The sequence below is a fragment of the Sceloporus occidentalis genome, unplaced genomic scaffold (genome assembly GCF_023333645.1).
Source record: "Sceloporus occidentalis isolate IW3139 unplaced genomic scaffold, rSceOcc1.0.p SCAF_10, whole genome shotgun sequence".
NCBI classification, from domain to species: Eukaryota; Metazoa; Chordata; class Lepidosauria; order Squamata; family Phrynosomatidae; genus Sceloporus; species Sceloporus occidentalis.
Window position 1 is genome coordinate 19,653,424 of NW_028316990.1, and position 17,815 is coordinate 19,671,238.

At 39.1% G+C, this 17,815-nt stretch overlaps 2 protein-coding genes across 4 annotated transcripts in view; both read right to left on the minus strand.

Annotated features, from left to right (window-relative positions):
* Nucleotides 1-2,083, minus strand: part of PHAF1 (phagophore assembly factor 1) — a 46,677-nt gene extending 44,594 nt beyond the window's left edge. The window contains exon 1 of the mRNA XM_089540917.1: nucleotides 2,025-2,083. Coding sequence (XP_089397043.1) covers nucleotides 2,025-2,083 — 59 coding nt within the window. The remainder of the gene's footprint in view (nucleotides 1-2,024) is intronic.
* Nucleotides 1,031-17,815, minus strand: part of CBFB (core-binding factor subunit beta) — a 31,195-nt gene continuing 14,410 nt past the window's right edge. Inside the window, exons 4-6 of one of the 3 annotated variants that reach the window (XM_089540920.1) lie at nucleotides 10,756-10,872; nucleotides 7,330-7,425; nucleotides 1,031-2,175 (exon numbers count right to left, since the gene is read on the minus strand). In XM_089540920.1, the coding sequence (XP_089397046.1) occupies nucleotides 2,107-2,175; nucleotides 7,330-7,425; nucleotides 10,756-10,872 (282 nt within the window). In that variant the 3' untranslated portion in view covers nucleotides 1,031-2,106. Of the gene's footprint in view, nucleotides 2,176-7,298; nucleotides 7,426-10,755; nucleotides 10,873-17,815 lie in introns of all 3 variants that reach the window. The other 2 variants (XM_089540922.1, XM_089540921.1) reach the window with 2 other exon arrangements.

A 17,815-nucleotide genomic window follows, 5' to 3' on the forward strand; every position in this document is an offset into this window, starting at 1 on the left:
AGGAGACTGTATAACACTGGACCCTATTGCAGGGCTGTCTGAAAGCAATAGCAATAGCAGCTTCATTTATATATACAATGGGTCCTTGTTATCCGCTGGGGTTTGGTTCCAAGACAACCCTGGAACCCAACAAGCTGGGTACTCATTTTAGTGACCTACGGAAGGATGCCAGGCTGAGTCGACCCTGAGCCCCTGGCTGGAATCGAACTCACAACTTTGTGGTTTGTGAGTGAATGGCTGCAGTACAGGCATTTAACCACTTAACTTTCTCACTCTCACATTCTCAATATTTAGTAAATCGGCAGGGATGGATAATCTACGCTCTCTCAACCACAGCTCCCATTGCATCGACTGGGGAACCAGGCGGACCTGATTTGCACTGGCAGATAATGTGTTCAAAAATGCTTACATGTGTGTCACATTTTGGGTGGTATGGAATGGACCTGGAACTAGAAAGGTCGTGTGTTTCTTGTTTTCGCTGCTGCTGCTACTGTTATTTTTGGAAAGGCAAACTGTCCAATCACATTAAATCTTGGATTCCTGGATTGGTTTCCACAGAGTAGGAATGACTTATTTGGAAAGGAAGACAGAGAGAGAGAAAAGAAAAGTCTTAAAAACAAAACTCCTTCTCGAGACCAAGAGTGTGTTACTCTAACTTTTGAAAACTGCATGGCTAGCTCTGTTTTCTTAAAACGTTAATCACAACTATGACTTCATCGAGTGGCTAAAACACTGAAAGGTAGAAGGCTGGTTTCACATGAGAAAAACAACAACAGTGCCTGTGTATTTTGCCTCGTATCTCCAGTTCCACAAGGGCTGGTCTTTCTTAAACTGAAAGGGAAGCTGGTGACTATGGCTCAGTCCACATAGGGGCAGTGTATGCCCTCAAGGATGGATGGCTTTGCAAATGAATGCTACATCGCATAGGCTGATATTCGCACCCCAAAGGACAGTAACAAGAGCAATTGGATTGAAAAGTGTACAGAAAGCACTATGGTTTCAAGTCACAGAGGCAAGAAAGCAGGGGATGAATTTCAAAGTGGATACTTCATTATTTACCTCATTTACTTTACTGAACAGAACTGTTCAGGAACCAAAACCCAAGGCATATTTAGATCAGTACGAGTCTTTCTGCATACAGTTCAAATGTTTCAGTTCATATTTCAAGTTAGAATAAGAGAGCACATAAAAACAATTAAAGCAGCAATTTTCAACACAACCGTATTAAAGGTGTTTCCGTTACCATTCTGAGCCAAATGACAACCCTAAATCACAAAAACTGTGGCGACCGGTTTTAGATCTATTCTCACAAAGTCCCTGAATAAAATGAAAGCCAAACTCCTATGGATTTCAAGTAGGTTATCTGAAGAGGGTCATGTTAACTGTCAAATAGTATGCGCAGAAGAGAATGTACAACAGAATGCTCTAACAGCTTAAAATCTCTGTAGACATGCTGCTTAATGACCTATTGTGGGATACTTTAAAAAACTGTCTTTTTTGAAAGAACGTAATTTAGTAAATCACTTGGCAATACTGTGCGACTTGGGTTTTTCGGAGGCACAAGGCAGAAAAGGATAAAACGTCTTGCAAGTTTAGAGCCAAAAAAGAAAGTGCAAAAGACAAGACCACAAAGAACGCAGGTCTAAAAAGCAAGAACACTATGAAAAAACAGATTTCCAACATCCCATATAAAAATTAGTTTAGAAAGTTTTGGTTTCAAAGAAGTCACACACACACAAAAAAACCCCATTTATTCTGCAATGTTTTGACCTATCCTGAAATGAACAAGTATTACTAGTTGAGGACCTCTTCTTTTCTTTTTTAATATAGCTGCATAAATTCTTTCTTCACTAAAATAGTGCCAACAAAATAAGCTTGCATAGAAAAAACAAGAATCTCAAATTCCCACTGGTGACATGCTTAAAGAACCAAAATGTAGGTAATGCAACATAAACATAGTGCAAACCATGGCAGGACATGATAGATTGGCTGCCACAGGTCAGGGAATAGACTATAGTATATACCCAGTTATCACAGTTTCTGGTCTTCTAATTCCGTCATTTGCCAAGTTTAAAACGCGCATCCGTGGCACAGATGCCAATTCTCTTAACGTAGTTTGAGATCGTCACCACTTCCCAGGTTTGATCCAGGACTAGGGTCTTGTTGCCTTCTTGCCTGCATTAACACAAAGAAACAGGGATAAAAAAGGGAAAGGGTTTTAAATGCCTAGAATATTTCAAAATCAAGGCAAAAGAATATTTCAAACGACACGTTGTGAACGGTTGTGAGCCTTTCTCTTCTCCCCAAACCAAACCAAGAGTCTTCACTATTCTAAAACAAGCTTTGAACCTTATTTAATAACAGGAGTTTAAGAGAAATAAAGCAATCTTTTGCAGCAGATTCCAAAAACACAAATATGGAAAAACAGTATTTTACAAATTCATGCCAACAGACATGCATCATAAAGATGGTAATACATACAAGTAGGGAATGAAGTTGCTTTATTCTCTGTCTTTTTTCCTAGACTTAGCAGAGAAATAGGTTCCCAAAAAACCTACCGTACATCTGCTCTCCTAGGCTTTGTTATTATGATATTTGCTAGTGGCGGACATTCTGAAATTACAGCAACTGTAACTGCTTTCATTTGAAACTGTATCGGATATTCTATTAATATATTCGTATTGTTTTATATTATATAATGATTATGGTCTTGAAAGGTAGCAAACAAATGGATTAAATAAACAAACAACCCAAATGCGCATTGGAGCAGCAAGACACATGCAGCAAGTAGTCCATTACAAAAATGCCACCGAATGCCCATGACAGCATGCCATGTTTTGCACAGAATCAATGCTGAGGGCTGAACGGAGCACATCCATTTTGCAAGTCAAGCAATACTGTAATATATGCTCCCCTTTCTGTCAATGCAGGTTAGAAAGGGGTTGAGTAGCAGTGAGATGCTAGCTGACAGTGATCAATAGTAATTATATATTTATAGCATCTCTACCAGCCTTGAAAGAATTCTTTTTCAACTGAAAGCACCTTTTTTTCCTAATGGGGAAAAAAATCCATATGGAGCTAGGATTTCTTCCACAGATATATATATACTGTATAAATAGGGATAGAATACTGGCCAACTGAAAAAATAAGTGTGAGGAGGTTACTATTCAGTTTCATGTTACTTTTTGGAAAGGTTATCAATGCTATTTAACTGGCTATTTCAGCATTTTAGATCATGCATAGTATTTCTTTCTTGTATTTATACTTGGAACAGCCCCCACTCTTTGCCTTCAGGCTATTCAACTTGAAAGCCTATTATTTTCCTCTAGAAACAGTTGGTTCAACAGCCATTTTGAATCCTGTTTCTGCAATTGAGCACTGAAATGACAGAAGGCAGCATGACTGTCCAGCATTGGCAAATGCTTTTGGAGCACTCGTGAAGCACATTTACTGCCTTCCAACCAGACAGAACGCAATCTTTCTTTGAGTTCCCGTGATGTGGTAGGACTTGTGGCGAGACAGAGCTACTACAAAAACACCAGCAACATCAGCACATCCAGTAAACAGTCTTTTTGATGTTCTTGTTTGACTCAGTTTGCCCATTTAGCTATAGCCTAACACAGAGAGAGAATATTTCACTCAGCAGTATTTTTGAAATACAAACCTTTGGCCAAAGTTTGAACTTTTGTTCAGGACCATATATTACAGACTTCTGTAGAAGCACAGCAAAGCAGCAGAATGTAGTAACAGTTGGAGGATCCAACAAATATCAGCTTTCATTTTACACCCAACTCTTACAATCCTTTAATCCGTATGGAGCCGAAGACTGTACTTGGTGCCCATTTGTGTGTATGTGGGCAGTGGTTAGTGAGCTGCGTAACAGGAGACAGCTTGACCTGGCACAAAATTCTAGTTCTTTTAGCAATGAATATATATTTACAGGCCTCATTATCAGATTGGTGATAGTGGAAGTTGGTTTATCTGTGGCAATGTATGGTTCTTTCAGACTGACAACACAAATTTAATGTGCATTACTGGAGACTTTAAATCGGAGAGCCTTGCCTCAAGATGTACTCTGATTTTAATGTGTCAATACAAGTTGTAAGACAACATAAATGAGGAATGTAAGAATTAGCCTGTACATATTAGCTTTTTTGCTGTGAAAGCATAATTATGACGCTGAAGCAGACCTCAGAGGAAACATTTCACTACCCATACTAAAAAGAAATCTTGTAGATAACACTTTCCAGATGTAACATCCATCCTTTCTATAGATATCTGCATCCTGACTCTGGCTACAATAGAACCCAATCCCAACATACCAGTCTTTCCTCTGAATCCTGAGTTGTCCTGTATTTTTGCATCTGTTCCCTTGTGTCCAACCTTTCAACCCCAATTGCTCCATTCATCCTTATGTTTGCTATTTGTCATGCTGCAATTCTTATTGGCCTTGCCTTGTCTATGTGTCTTCAAGTTGCCTGTCGACTTATGGTGACCCATGAATTTCATAGGGTTTTCTTAGGCAAGGAATACTCAGAGGTGGGTTTGCTCGTTCCTTCCTCTGAAATACAGCCTACAGCATCTGATTTTCATTAGTGGTCTCCCACCCAAGTATTAAACAGGCTGAACCTGCTTAGTTTCCAAGATCAGACAGGATCTGGTGCCTTTAGGGTATATTTAGGCCCTTTTGCCACTATACGTTGTTATAAAACACTGTACTGTACTGCTTTGTCACTGGACATTGTAACTTGCTAACAGTAATTGAAAATGTTTTGCATTTGCACGAAGCATCAAACGTATTTCCTACTGTTAGTTACTTAGTGACACATTTTATTCACTGAAGTGTTTAATTTCTCACACCACAGAGAACATATTGCCTCCTCCTTTTTAATTCTCCCCAAATGCCTCTATTGAGGCATCTGATCAATGAATCAGCTGAGAGAAGATAATTGAACTGTTCAGAAAAACCATAAATTGATAGCCTTAATTAGAAAACATATTTTTCAGTTGACATGTCAAACAATGTGTTTTCATTTTGTTTCCGTATTCTGGTTGTTTCTGTTTGGCCTGTTTGTTTCTCTCTACTTCCAAGGAAGCACATGCCAGTCTTGTGTTCATTAATATCCTGTTTTATAGGAAAACTACTTATCTCATCATGATCTTGCTACAAATTCATTTGCGAACTGTTTCATTTATACAAGAACGACTGTATTTTAACATTGCCCAATATTTCTAGATCCATTTAGCTCCTTTATTTGTACTCTTTAAAACAGATAAAGAAAGATTCAGAGTATGAATGCTGAAAGTGCCTGAATGCTTTAATAAGGGTTTTCTGTAAGGGGCTTTTGTGCGGATGCATGATCTGAGAGGGTTTCTGAGAGGGTTTTTTTGTTTCAGCTATGTTATGAAATAAAGGAACATCTCTTCTAGGCAAGACGTTATATAAATAAAGAATAAATTCTGTGATCATTTTCATATGCTGCTAAGGTTTGGCCGAATGTTTCCAAAGAGCTGGCGCCTCTCTTTTGGATAGGGGCAGTGCGCGTATTGTAAGGGCTTCTCTCTTTTTATTGAGCTCCAATGTGGTATCTATTAAAGTGATTTAAAGCTATGCATGTTTTTAGAAACGTTTTATGCCGACTTTGCAGAAACTCAAGGTATAGCTTTCTAACAATGAAACTTTCAGTCGTCATCATTCCAGTCTTTAAGCACTCTATTTCTATGTGTGTGATGACCCTGTTATGTGAAAATGTATAGGTTTTGTTGCAGTTTAACACAACCATATTTCTCATATCTTTCCACTATGAAAATGGAACTCAAACTGAAATTAGGTATGGTCCTCTTTTCGTATATTTTACAATCAACATTAATTTTAAATATAGATAAATTGACTGAAGGTGAATTTTGGGGAAATAATGTTGTATGGTCTCCAAGTATTATCACCACTCTGTTCATTATACAGTTAGCCCTCCATATCCATGGATTCAAGCACCCATGGCTTCAAAATACAGTGGTCCCTCCACATTCCCTGGGGTTAGGGGTGAATTTATATACATTCTGAACAACAAATCTTAAGGGACACTGTTTTATTATCCACTGTATTTACTGGGGCTTGAACATCCATGGATTTTGTTATCCACGATGGGGTCCTGAAACCAAATCCCAGCGGATACCAAGGGCCCACTGTACAAGAATGTGCTCAAACTCAAAACTAATTCATTCCAACAGAAGAAGGATGGGTTTTAGTAGTACAGTGGGCCCTTGGCAAACACTGGGGTTTGGTTCCAAAACCCATGGATGCTCAAGTCCCATTATATACAATGGGGTTGTAAAATGGTATTCCTTATACAAACAGGAAAACCAAGGTTTGCTTTTTGAATTAAATACTTTATCAATGCAATTCTACTTTGGTTTAAATAGCACTGCTCCTACTCCTGAAAGCCAGCATGGTGTAATCGTTTTGAGTGTCGTACTAGGACTCTTGAAGATCAGGATTCAAATCCTTGCTTGGTTATGGTAAACCTTGAGTAAATCACTTTCTCAGACTCAGAGGAAAGTAATGGCAAACCCACACTGGACAAATCTTGCCGAGAAAACTGTGGGATAGATTTGCATTAGGATCTCCATGAGTCAGAAATGACCTGAAAGCACACTACAATAAAAACTGTCCCTGCAGTTTTCTTTCAGAGATGTTACAAAGATATGAACAATTCCTTCCTGTTAAAACAAATTTTGTCCCAACAAAAAAATGGTAACACTTATCCTAGTAACAGAGTGCAATGTTTCTGTCATTTGGTCTCCAGAATATTAATGCTAACATTGGTCACTTTATCCCAACTGCCTCAGCTACAAATAGAAGACCAGTATTCTACAATACTATACCATATAGCCAACTATGATAAAAATTAGATTTCTTACTAAATAATGTATAAACACAGCTCAGTGAATAAATCTACCATATGCAGCTACCGATGTGGAAGACAGCGAAATAGGGCATTGTAACTAAATTATGCCTGAATGGACATGAAAGTTAATGATACCAGATTAAATCAGTTTAAGTTAAAATATTTAATTGGATTAGGGATCACTGGGTGAGTAACTCCCTAGTGCAATGGTAAACTTGCATTGGTAGATTTAAAAAATGAACTATTCACGTATTCGTGCAATGATTTTTTGTTCAAACAGGATTTATTTCAAATGGCAACATCCAAATAAAACATCGGATTTAAACAACATGCTTTAGACACAGGCAGAGAAGTTATAGGGGAAAAAAATCTAGATTTTGGTAGAGTACTAACCAGTAACTGACAGCAGCTGTGAAACTCTCACCTCCATTTCCTCCCGATGAGACCGGTCTCTGTCTTCAAATTCGCGGGTTCTTCTCCGGGCTTCTTCAAAAGCCTGTTGTGCCAGTGCATCTTCCTGCTATCAAACAGAAATGCAAAGTCATGCAAGATGCAGCTTTACTTTCCACTTGAATCATACAATGGTTGCTCGGCTCTATCTTATTTAACGGTACCCGAGGTAGCTCTAGGGTAAACGCAAAAAAAGATACTTCAAGGAGATGGTGACCATATATACTATAAATTGACCTCGTATATAAGTTGAGGGCAAGTTTTGGGGCCAAAATTATGAATTTTGATATGACCCATGGATAAGTAAAGGGTAAAACTTAGAGGCGTGTAAGAAAGGATACAAAGGACAAAGCGAAGGTAAATGATACTAAAGAAAAAATCTGGCAGGAATAACTGTTAGCAATCACCCAAAAGGCTGGATGGGTGAGGGAACTACAGTAAATGGTAGCTGTGCGATATGTTGGGGAGGCAACCAAGTACAGGTGGGGCTAAGAAAACGCACATATATCAGAAAGGATGTAAAGGCAAAGCAAAGAAAATGGTGACTATGACCCCATACAGACAGGCCAAAATAAAGCTGCTTCACGTCATTTTGGAGGTATGCTCTTTAAACGATGCATGCATCTTAAGAGTCCGGAAGCCACGCCAAAGCCACACTCCAGTCCTAAGGACTGGATCGCAGCTTTGGTGCAGCTTCTGGACTCTTAGGACACAAGCATCATTTAAACAGCACACCTCCAAAGTGACCCAAAGCAGCTTTATTTTGGCAGTCTGTATGGGACCTATGTTAGCAGTGATTATAGCCTTTAACTTTAATGTGATAACTGTGCCTGATTTCATCCCAGAAAAACTGACAAACAAATGTCTCATTGAAATCCTTCAAAACCTGATTCTCTCGATCCTCCTTTGAGGGGAAGCACCAAAAACTGCCTTCACTTTCCCACTCAGGCATTTCACAAGGTCAGAACTGGTGCCATAGCAGATAATAGAGAGGGTTAGTGCTTCTTTTGGGTTCTTCCAGGATGGACTGAGCCCTCACCTTCTGCCACACTACTCAGAGAATGAGATGATTCTTGAAAAGACTTAAAGTACAGTACTTACATGGACCCATGGATAAGTCGACCCAGGTTTTTAGGTCCATTTTTAAACTAAAATTTCTGGACTTATACATTATTATGTACAGTATGTAGAACCAAAACCACATTATGATTTTTCAGATTTTTGGGCAAATTTAACATATTAGTTTATCAAACTAAGAAGGCTTTCTGCATGTTGTATAATATAATGTGACTCATCTTACTCCATTTGTCTATATGCCCATTACACAATGTTGGCATGTGTTTGCAAAAAAGCCACATGTGAATTCCTGCAGGCTTGTCTTTGTTAGTTTGCAGACAAATACCAGGTTATCATGGGACAAAAGAAAATGTACAGTGCGGGGCAGTGGAGGATGAGGCCCTGTTGAGCCATAAGTAAATCCTCTGCAGTCAAGCAAAGAACCACACCTTCTCTCTCTGTAAATATCTGTGTTACAGTAGGTATCCTACAACGACATGCTGCAAATGTCAATATATTGTTTGGCTAAGAGCTAGCATCAAAACATTCAAATCTGCAAAAATGTCAGCACACAATTTGTTTCAAATGTGAAATGCACAAATAAAGAGGACAAAGTGCAAATGGAGCAAGTCTAGAAATGCTGTCCAAAGTGGCGTAATATTTCCAAATGAACTACACTTTCTAAAGTAGGTATTTTATCTTCGGTTGTCTCAGCAAAGTTGACATCCTATTGTGCATTAAACACAATTGCTGTTACTATCCAGGGAAAAAAGTTTCAATTAGTGCATATGAGTAAAATTCCTCATTCCTCTGTTGATAAGGAGGTGATGAAGCCCCAAGTATAACATTTGAGGTGAGCATTAAAATATTAGTAACTTCCATCATAACGTTTCCAGTGGATTGATTTCTAAAAGTTCATAATGGAGCAGGTTCTTAGATTTCCCAGAAGGTTGGCTTATATTGAATACATATATATTTATTATTCTGTAGACAAAAGGAACCATTTGAAACAAAATGACATCTTTTTTTGTTTGGTCACTCTCTTTTTTTACTTTTATATTCAAGAAAGTTTGAAAGAAAATTTTAATTGTCCAAAGTACATAATGCTAGATCTGATGGTATACCTTTAACAGTTAGGGTTTCTTAAGAATTTCAGGCACAGAAAAGGTCTTCTTCCAGGGAATTCAGCTACGTTTTAATACACCGAGGGACTAAGCACATTAAAATTTAAATTTAAAGTAAAATGTCTGTAGTGAGAGAATGTCAAATTGCCTTTTCCCCCGCAGGCATTTCCTGTAGCCTACAGCTATTTTGTGAAATGATGTGAAAGAGTCCCCCCCTGTGGCCTTGCTTAGTTTAATACAAACATCTGTCAATCAATAAACACCAGCTAAGACCTCAGCGACATGCATTGAAGGACAATGTGCAAATGTGCCATAGGAAGTTGTACTTTCAAGGAGGGTATCGGGCTCTCCTTGGCAATTTTTAGGTTAGCGCATAAAATATAGTTTATGTTGAACATGGAAAAAACAATGAAGGGGCAAGTTAATTTCTTAAAAGAAGAAAAAAGATCCAAAGCAGGTGACACCAGGATGTTCATTAAAGACCATGAGTAATAAAATAAGGACCTTTCAATCCTATTTTAAAAGAAGTATTCATAATTTCACAGTTAGGATCTGATATATACCTGCCTGAATTTTAAACCAAGGAAAAGGTTCAACTATAAAGTCTTTGCACTTTCTCCCTTAATTTTTGTCAATAGTTGTTCAAAGTCATAGTAGTTGCTAGTAGCATGGTGTCATCTTAATATCTTAAGTTGTTGATGTTCCTTCTTCCAATCTTCCTGTCTCTTTCCTCCAAATCTAATCCAACTTTACGTATGACATGTTCAGCGTACATGTTAAACGGGTAGGTTGATAATTTTAACACACAGTAAACTGTATCATAAGCCTGCAGTAATCTAAACTTAGCAGCCCCAACAAGTCCAGGGAAGATTCTACTGTCCCCTCTTGAATTATATAATACTCAAAGGCAGACATATAGTCCACAAAACTAAGAGCATTTTCAATTACAATCAGGAAAAAGCAAAAGTCAAAATCTGATGGAGGGAAGATACAGAAACAAATACAAAATGCAGCCCCCATCAAACGCAAAGAAGAAATGGAAAACGCATGCAAACATGAAAGAAGTCTTGTCACTCTCCATGGTCTACAAAAGAGTGAAGGAAGACAGGAGTTGCTTGTGTTTTCCGTTTCTCTTTATAGGATCCCATTACCCCTGAATAATAATTCCAGAATTTAGTGAATTTAGTGCAAGGAAAGACTTACGTTTGAAACTGCCTTACCTGTGCCCGTTCTTCATCAAATTCTAGGCACCCCATGCCGTCTAATCTTTGGAGATCTATCCAGCCTTTCCAGATAACACAAACTCCATTAAGAATCATAGGTGCTTTTAAATAGACCTGAAATAAGGAAAGACGTATACTGTTTATGCAGATTGCATATATATAGATGAAGTCACATAGTGAGATTTAGTGTGTTACACTAATAATGTGTTACACTGTGATTTTGTAAGTCTTTCTCACAGCATGTTACAGTGGAAATAGGAGATGTATCATCAAATTAATATACTCAATACAGTTGGCCCCGAATAGCAGTACCCATTTGCCACACCTAGTCAGAATTACCCCCCTACATACATACACACCAAAATAGTAGTTCATGCATGATAGTTTCAAGACATTGATATTGACCAAGCTGGTGAAACTAGTATACTTGTGCCAAGACCAGGCCAACAAGCCCTAGGGACCGAACCCTTGACTGTTGCTTTTCTATCCTTGTCTCTTGTATCAACTAGGAAGCCAAATGTCAGAACCACAAAAAAAAGTCCATGTCTAATTCAGGATGACAATAGCTGGTTTCCTATGCAATCTGTTCTACAGGAAAGATCCCTGGACAAAGTGGTGAAATTTCAACACAACTTGGTAAAAGGGAGCTCACTTTAGGCCTTCTTCCATGTACTTCAGCCCAGCACACAAATATGCAGCAGTAGCAACAGCAATAGGTATGATAGCAAATCAACAAATAAGAGGGAAGGAGGGGTCATAATAAAATGACTGGATTTTGTGTAGGGAAGGAAAGAAAGTGGAACAAAGATGATGGTGATGGCAGTGGGCAAGAGACAGAAGCATGGATGAGAAAGAAGATCTTTCACCTAAGCCATTTCAGTAATTATATTGGAGCTTTTTCATCTCCGAATATAATATATATGGAAGCTTACATTTAGCATTCTTTTACAATGAGGTTGGCTTCAGTTTTGGATTAGCAATAACCATGGTTAAAATGTGTTCTGATACAACCATGAATCATAGTTAAGGGAAGCAAAGGGAAAGAGGGTGGGGGATTTTGCAGGCTTGAGAGGAACAGCTGCCAGAGAGAGATCAGGAGATAAGAGCCTATTTTGTCAACAGCAGTCAACAAAGGCTATATTCTTTAAAGACCCTTAAGATGGCATTCCTATTTTAATTGTAACCAAAGTTTGATTAAACTGGCATAGTACTCCTACTTGAGAAACATCAGAACAAGCTGTCTTGCAGTTCTATGGAGCCCTTTAACTATTCTCACCTCCTATTTTATCTTAAGTTTCCACAGTGCTATTCTACATGTAGAACTGACCATTAAAACAGCAACTCTGCTCCGTTTCAAATGTGTGAAACGGAAGAGTGTTAAGACCTGACAAACCACCTAGACTCTGACTTTAAAATTATGCTTCCTACCAATATTATGCAACTGCTTGTGCTGTGTACAGGTGCCCATGTACTTTTGCCTATTACCTTTCTTGCATCTAGTAAACAAGAGCCGTGAAATAAGCATCTGTTTGTCAGGGGAGTGTACTGCCTTGTATTTGGACATTAAAGTCTTCCAAAGTGCTCAGATCATAGGAACTTCTCCTTGTAAATGTGGTTTGGCACAATAAATTATGTTCCCAGAAACAGTTTGTTTAAGAAATGGGGGTTGGGGGGAAACGGTTGAAACACAATTGCCTTGTTGAATGAGACCAAAGTCGAATTAGTCCAGCACATACTGGCAAAGTCTTAGGTAATCATAGTTGGAAGAGACTGCAAGGGCCATCCAGTCCAACCCCTGCCATGCAGGAAATCTAAATCAAAGCATCCCCGACAGATGGCCATCCAGCCTCTGCTTAAAAACCTCTAAGGAAGGATATTCCACTACACTCCGAGGGAATTTGTTCCACTGTCGAACAGCCCTTACTCTCAGGACGTTCCTCCTAATGTTGAGGTGAAACTTATGTGAGCCTAAATGAGAGTTGAACACATTTCTCTTCAACCACCTTATACCACTGCATTTGAAACTCCGGGGATTTTAAAGCTGCCTTGGTATCAAGCATTGGGACCAGCTGGACAAATAAAGGGAAAGAAAATTAATCATCAAACATTCCACTGATCCCTTGTGAGAATTCAAGCACTTCTTTGGAAGCCAGACTTTGTTTTAAAGTGTGGCCAGCCAAGACCAAGACGTTTCTGTAAAGCGATCGCAAGAAGAGACCAAAGTGAGGAGCACAACTTACCAGCCTTTGAGGGACTCTTCCTGGGCACATTAACATTTGAAGAAATGTTTCATACACTGTTTTCAGTGCTTTGCATTTGGGTAAGAAACTAGATTATACTCTCCATCCCAAAATCTTCCTCAGGTATCATTGCCCTTTATGGAGGAGCAAAGACAGGAACCGTGGTGGCTGGACATCAGCCCAAGTTTTTTAAAGACAGCTTTGGATTTCCACAGGTAGTTTAAAAATTGGGATGCTAGTTTTTCTTGGACCAGAACTGCCTCAGTCCAGTAGGACAACAAGCAAGAAGTACCGTATATATTTGTGTTTTGTATACGCCGAGGGCAGGTTTTGGGGCCAAAATTATGAATTTTGATATGGCCCGTGGATAAGTTGAGGGTAAAACTTAGGGGCAAGTAACAAAGGATGTAAAGGATAACGCAAAAGAAAACAATGCCAAACAACTTATTAAACTCCAGCAGGCATTACTGTTTGTGTACATCCTAAAGGCTGGATGGATGAGGAGGGAACTACAGTAAATGGTAGCTATGGGGAGCTAAGAAAACACACACAGGTCAAAAAGGATGTAAAGGCAAGAGTTATGGTAGAGTGTCTTAGCATACATCTCTGCTAAGATGAAAATGCAGCACAATTTTTGTTCTGCTCCAAGAGCATCTCTCTCAACAAGGAAGTGGTTAAAAGGGGGGAAATGCTGTGACTAAAGAACTTTTATGCTCAATGTTATTGAGTCTCTTTGAGAAGCAGGAGGACAGAATACCAATCAGTGAAACACAGTGACAATCCTGCTTTCTTTAGTTGTTAGTTGTGAGTACAGCAGACCTGCACTTTGTATGGTCTTTGAGCCAACAGCTGGACTAGCGTGTCCAAACAACATGTTTTTGTGGGAACCCTAAAGACAGACAAGGATTTGTTCCATTCACATTGATAAGAATGTGTCAACATTTGCATATTTCAACATTTTAAAACTTGAGAATGAAAACATCTGAATTGAAAAAGAAAACCCAGAACGGACAGATCTACCCATCTTAGAGCAAGAAGAAGATGTTCCATAACATGCAGAGAGAAAAGGGGCTCAACAGACATTTATTTTAAAGAGGATCACGTATGCATTTGAGATTTTACTGTATTTAAAATGCAGTAACATAGCTCTCCCAAACTAATAAAATTTAAAAATACAGTAATCTTAAAACAGAATTATACCCTTTGGTTCTCGGAGCAAATGTTCACTCTAATTCAAACACAGCTCAAATGGTTCTGCGTTTAGAGCAAGTAAAGATATGAGAAATTTGGTTTTAAAGAATACAATGAATACAATGTGTTATTTATCAAAAGAGTTCATACTCAGAGGGCTTACAATATTTTTTAAAAACCTGCCCAACTACAGATATAAGCACAGCCAGAACATATAAACACAGAACAGTAGCAGCACAAAACTTTATAGCTGCAAATGCTGAGCAGCGGAGCCGGCACAAAGAGCTAGTTATTGTTGCTGGTTGCTGTCAAGTCGAGTTCAGTTTATGGGGGCTTTATGAACAACAGACCTCCAAGTCATCCTGATATTAACAGCCCTGCTCAGGTATGGATTCCTTGGCTGCATCTATTTATCTGTCCAAGAGGTCAGACAGGTACCTAAAACCAAAATTAAGGTATCACCATGAGGTCTTTGAATCCTAGAGCGTGTTTTACTTTCCTCCGCATTGCTCCATCCTCAACTGACACGTCTTCCAGTAAAGCAAGTACGTTTAACACCTGCAGCCCCTTGCTTTGACTTTTTCCTCCCGTGGAAACATCCTTTTAGATTATATTAGTGCAATTTCCTCTCTGTCAGAGAGAGAAGAAGAGGTCCACATTTTGGAAGAAACTGCCTGCTTGTTTTTGTTAAAGCCGTTTGACCACATTTCCTTTTTTTAAAGATAAAAAAATGGTTTCCTCTCCATTTCTAAGCCTATTTTTGGTTTATACTCATCATGCTGCACACTGAGCCCACTTAATCTTTTAAAAGTAAACTAGCTATCGAATAAAGTTACTGTAACAGACATCCTGACCAAGAGATGTCAATTCACAACAACTGCTGCCAAATGTAGTATCGCTATCAGTTTAATTTCATGAAAATTAGTCCAAAGAAAGTAGAGTATCTTGTTAGCATAGATTTAGTCATACAAAATGAAAAAAGAAAACCTTTTCCCAGTATAAAGTAGAGGAAATACATTTTAAATACATTTTTGTAAGTTAAGCTAACATAAGAGACCCAAGTACAATATTAGGTTCGGCTGTAGATTAAAATGGAGAATACAGAGTTTAGGGAGATCTTTTATAAGGTGAGGCCAGCTATCCCAGTATTCCTGTGTTACTTAGTACAATCAGCCCTCCTTATCCATGGCTTGAAATATTTTAACTATAAATTCCAAAAAGCAAACTTTGCTTTTGCCATTTTACATAAGGGACACTATTTTACTAATCCACTGTTTTGAATGGGACTTGAGCATCCACGGATTTTGGTATCCATGAGGGGATCCTGGGATCAAATCCCACTGGATACCAAGGGCCTATTGTAGTTTAAAAGAGCACCTTCTTTCTCCTGTCAGGTAAAAAGGATTTTGCCTGTAGAGAGCCCATGATGGGCTATGCTTTCCAATTTGCCTTTGGAATATTATGGTTCAAAGTCACAGTTGCTGTTAGAAGTTGACTCATTTTGCTGTAGTGTATTCATCCTCCTAAGGCCTAAAGCTAGCTTGGCTCTTTGAAGCAAGTTCAAGACATCAAATAAATAATCATTTCACTCAATTTGTTTTTATCATAAATCATAAACCAAAACTACTTTTAAAATGTTCACCGTGAGGTTGACGCAGTGGTTTGGGTGTTGGACTAGGACTCTGGAGGGTTCAAATTCATGCTCAGCCATGAGAACCTACTGGGTCACCTTGACTATGGACCGGTACAGACAGGCCAAAATAAGGGTGCTTCGGGTCACTTTGGAGGTATGCTATTTAAACGATGCATGCATCCTAAGAGTCCAGAAGCCACACCAAAGCCACGCTGCAGTCCTTAGACTGTGGCTTTGGTGTGGCTTCCAGACTCTTAGGACGCATGCATCATTTAAACAGCATGCCTCCAAAGTGACCCGAAGCACCCTTATTTTGGCCTGTCTGTACAGGGCCTAAGTCTCACTCACCAAACTACAAATCCCAGGATTCTGTAGGGTGGAGCCATAGCAGTTAGTGGTGTCAAACTGCATTATTTCTACAATGTAGATGTACCCTAAGTAGTATACATAAGAGAAGGGAGAAAAAACATTAAAAGGCCATCTTAATTCATGGAGAGCCATTCAGCATCCTTGATGGAAAGTAACCCCACTAGACCCAGTTCAAAGACTTTTTTCAAAGCACCCATTACTTTATGCCACTTCATTTTCTACAAAAAGGCATGAACTAAATGAGTATGGCAACACTGCATCTCATCCTCATATGTTAAAATCAAGATAGAAGTGTTTCTTTTTTCTTTTCTTTCTAGGACAACTGAGCCATTTCTAACTCAACAAACTGCATGCAGTTCACCAGTCACCACCCATCAGTCCATGAGTCAGCACACTAACATTCACCATGGGGAAATGGAAAGGCAGGAACACTGCACTGGAATTTGTTTTCAACCGTATTCCCAGCAAACATGCCTAGCATGCATTCTTGCAGAAGACACTCAGGTGTGAGTCACTGCCCAAGATGCATCACAGACAGCTTTCCCTATTCATAAGTACACAGTGAACTGCCTGTCTTTTTGGTAAGCCTAGCAATTATGTCTGGATGTTGATCCCACCTGTCCCTGAATCATACCGGTCCCTAAACACTTACACTCTCATTTCCAATTATGCAGTCTTACTAAACATCACTCGCAGTAAAGAACAGTTCATTAGAGAGAAAGTAAAGACTGGTTTATTTCTAACCAATGTTGTTCAGGAGTGTTTGATACAGCCAGACGCGCTAATGACTGTCCATCTTGAGCCATTCAGAGGAAATCCTTTCTCAGCACTTTCAAAAACTGAGGGTGGTCCCACCACAACAATCCTCTTTGATGGATGTCAACATGTCAGGTCCCAACCAGTGTTGACCCATGGAATCAATTGCTGAATGGTAGCCAGAACATATAGAAAGTCTATACTGGGACTAGTCAACTCTAAGTGGGACTAGTAGTCGGATGTCGGCCACTAACTGTTGCCGCAGGAGCCTTTAAACTGAAACCCTAGTCAACCTGTGCAAAGTGCTTACGCTGTAATGGAGCAAAAGATGTTGTGAGTTTGATCCCAGAGGGCTCCAGGTTGATTCGCCCATCCATCTTTTCATAGGTCAGTAAAATGAGTCCCCAGCTTGTTGAGGGCAATTGGCTTACCCATTGTAAACTGCTTAGAGAGTGCTGAGGTCACTATGAAGTCCCAAAAATCTAGAGGACCAAAGGTTGAGAACCACTATACTAGATAAAGATTGACAGATATAAGACAAAGAACTCTTCAGTCCTCTATAAGATACGGGGTAGAAAAACCACGCTTGTGCCAAACGTACAAGTTTAATCAAGAAACAGTGGTTAACTCCAGCACACTGGGTTAGGTAAATACCATCATCATTTTCCTCCTGTGTTTTTGGTCTTCCAGGGCTTCGATTTATATCTTTGCCATCTAGAGCTATATTTGGTGATGCTAATCTTGACCTTCAGCTTCCTTTATGTGTTTTGTCGCCAAGGAAGACGTTCCCGTCTTTCTGAATGTTTAGCCAACATCCTGACTTGAAGCCACCCCTTTGTCTTGGAAACGTAGACTAGTAGAAACTGCT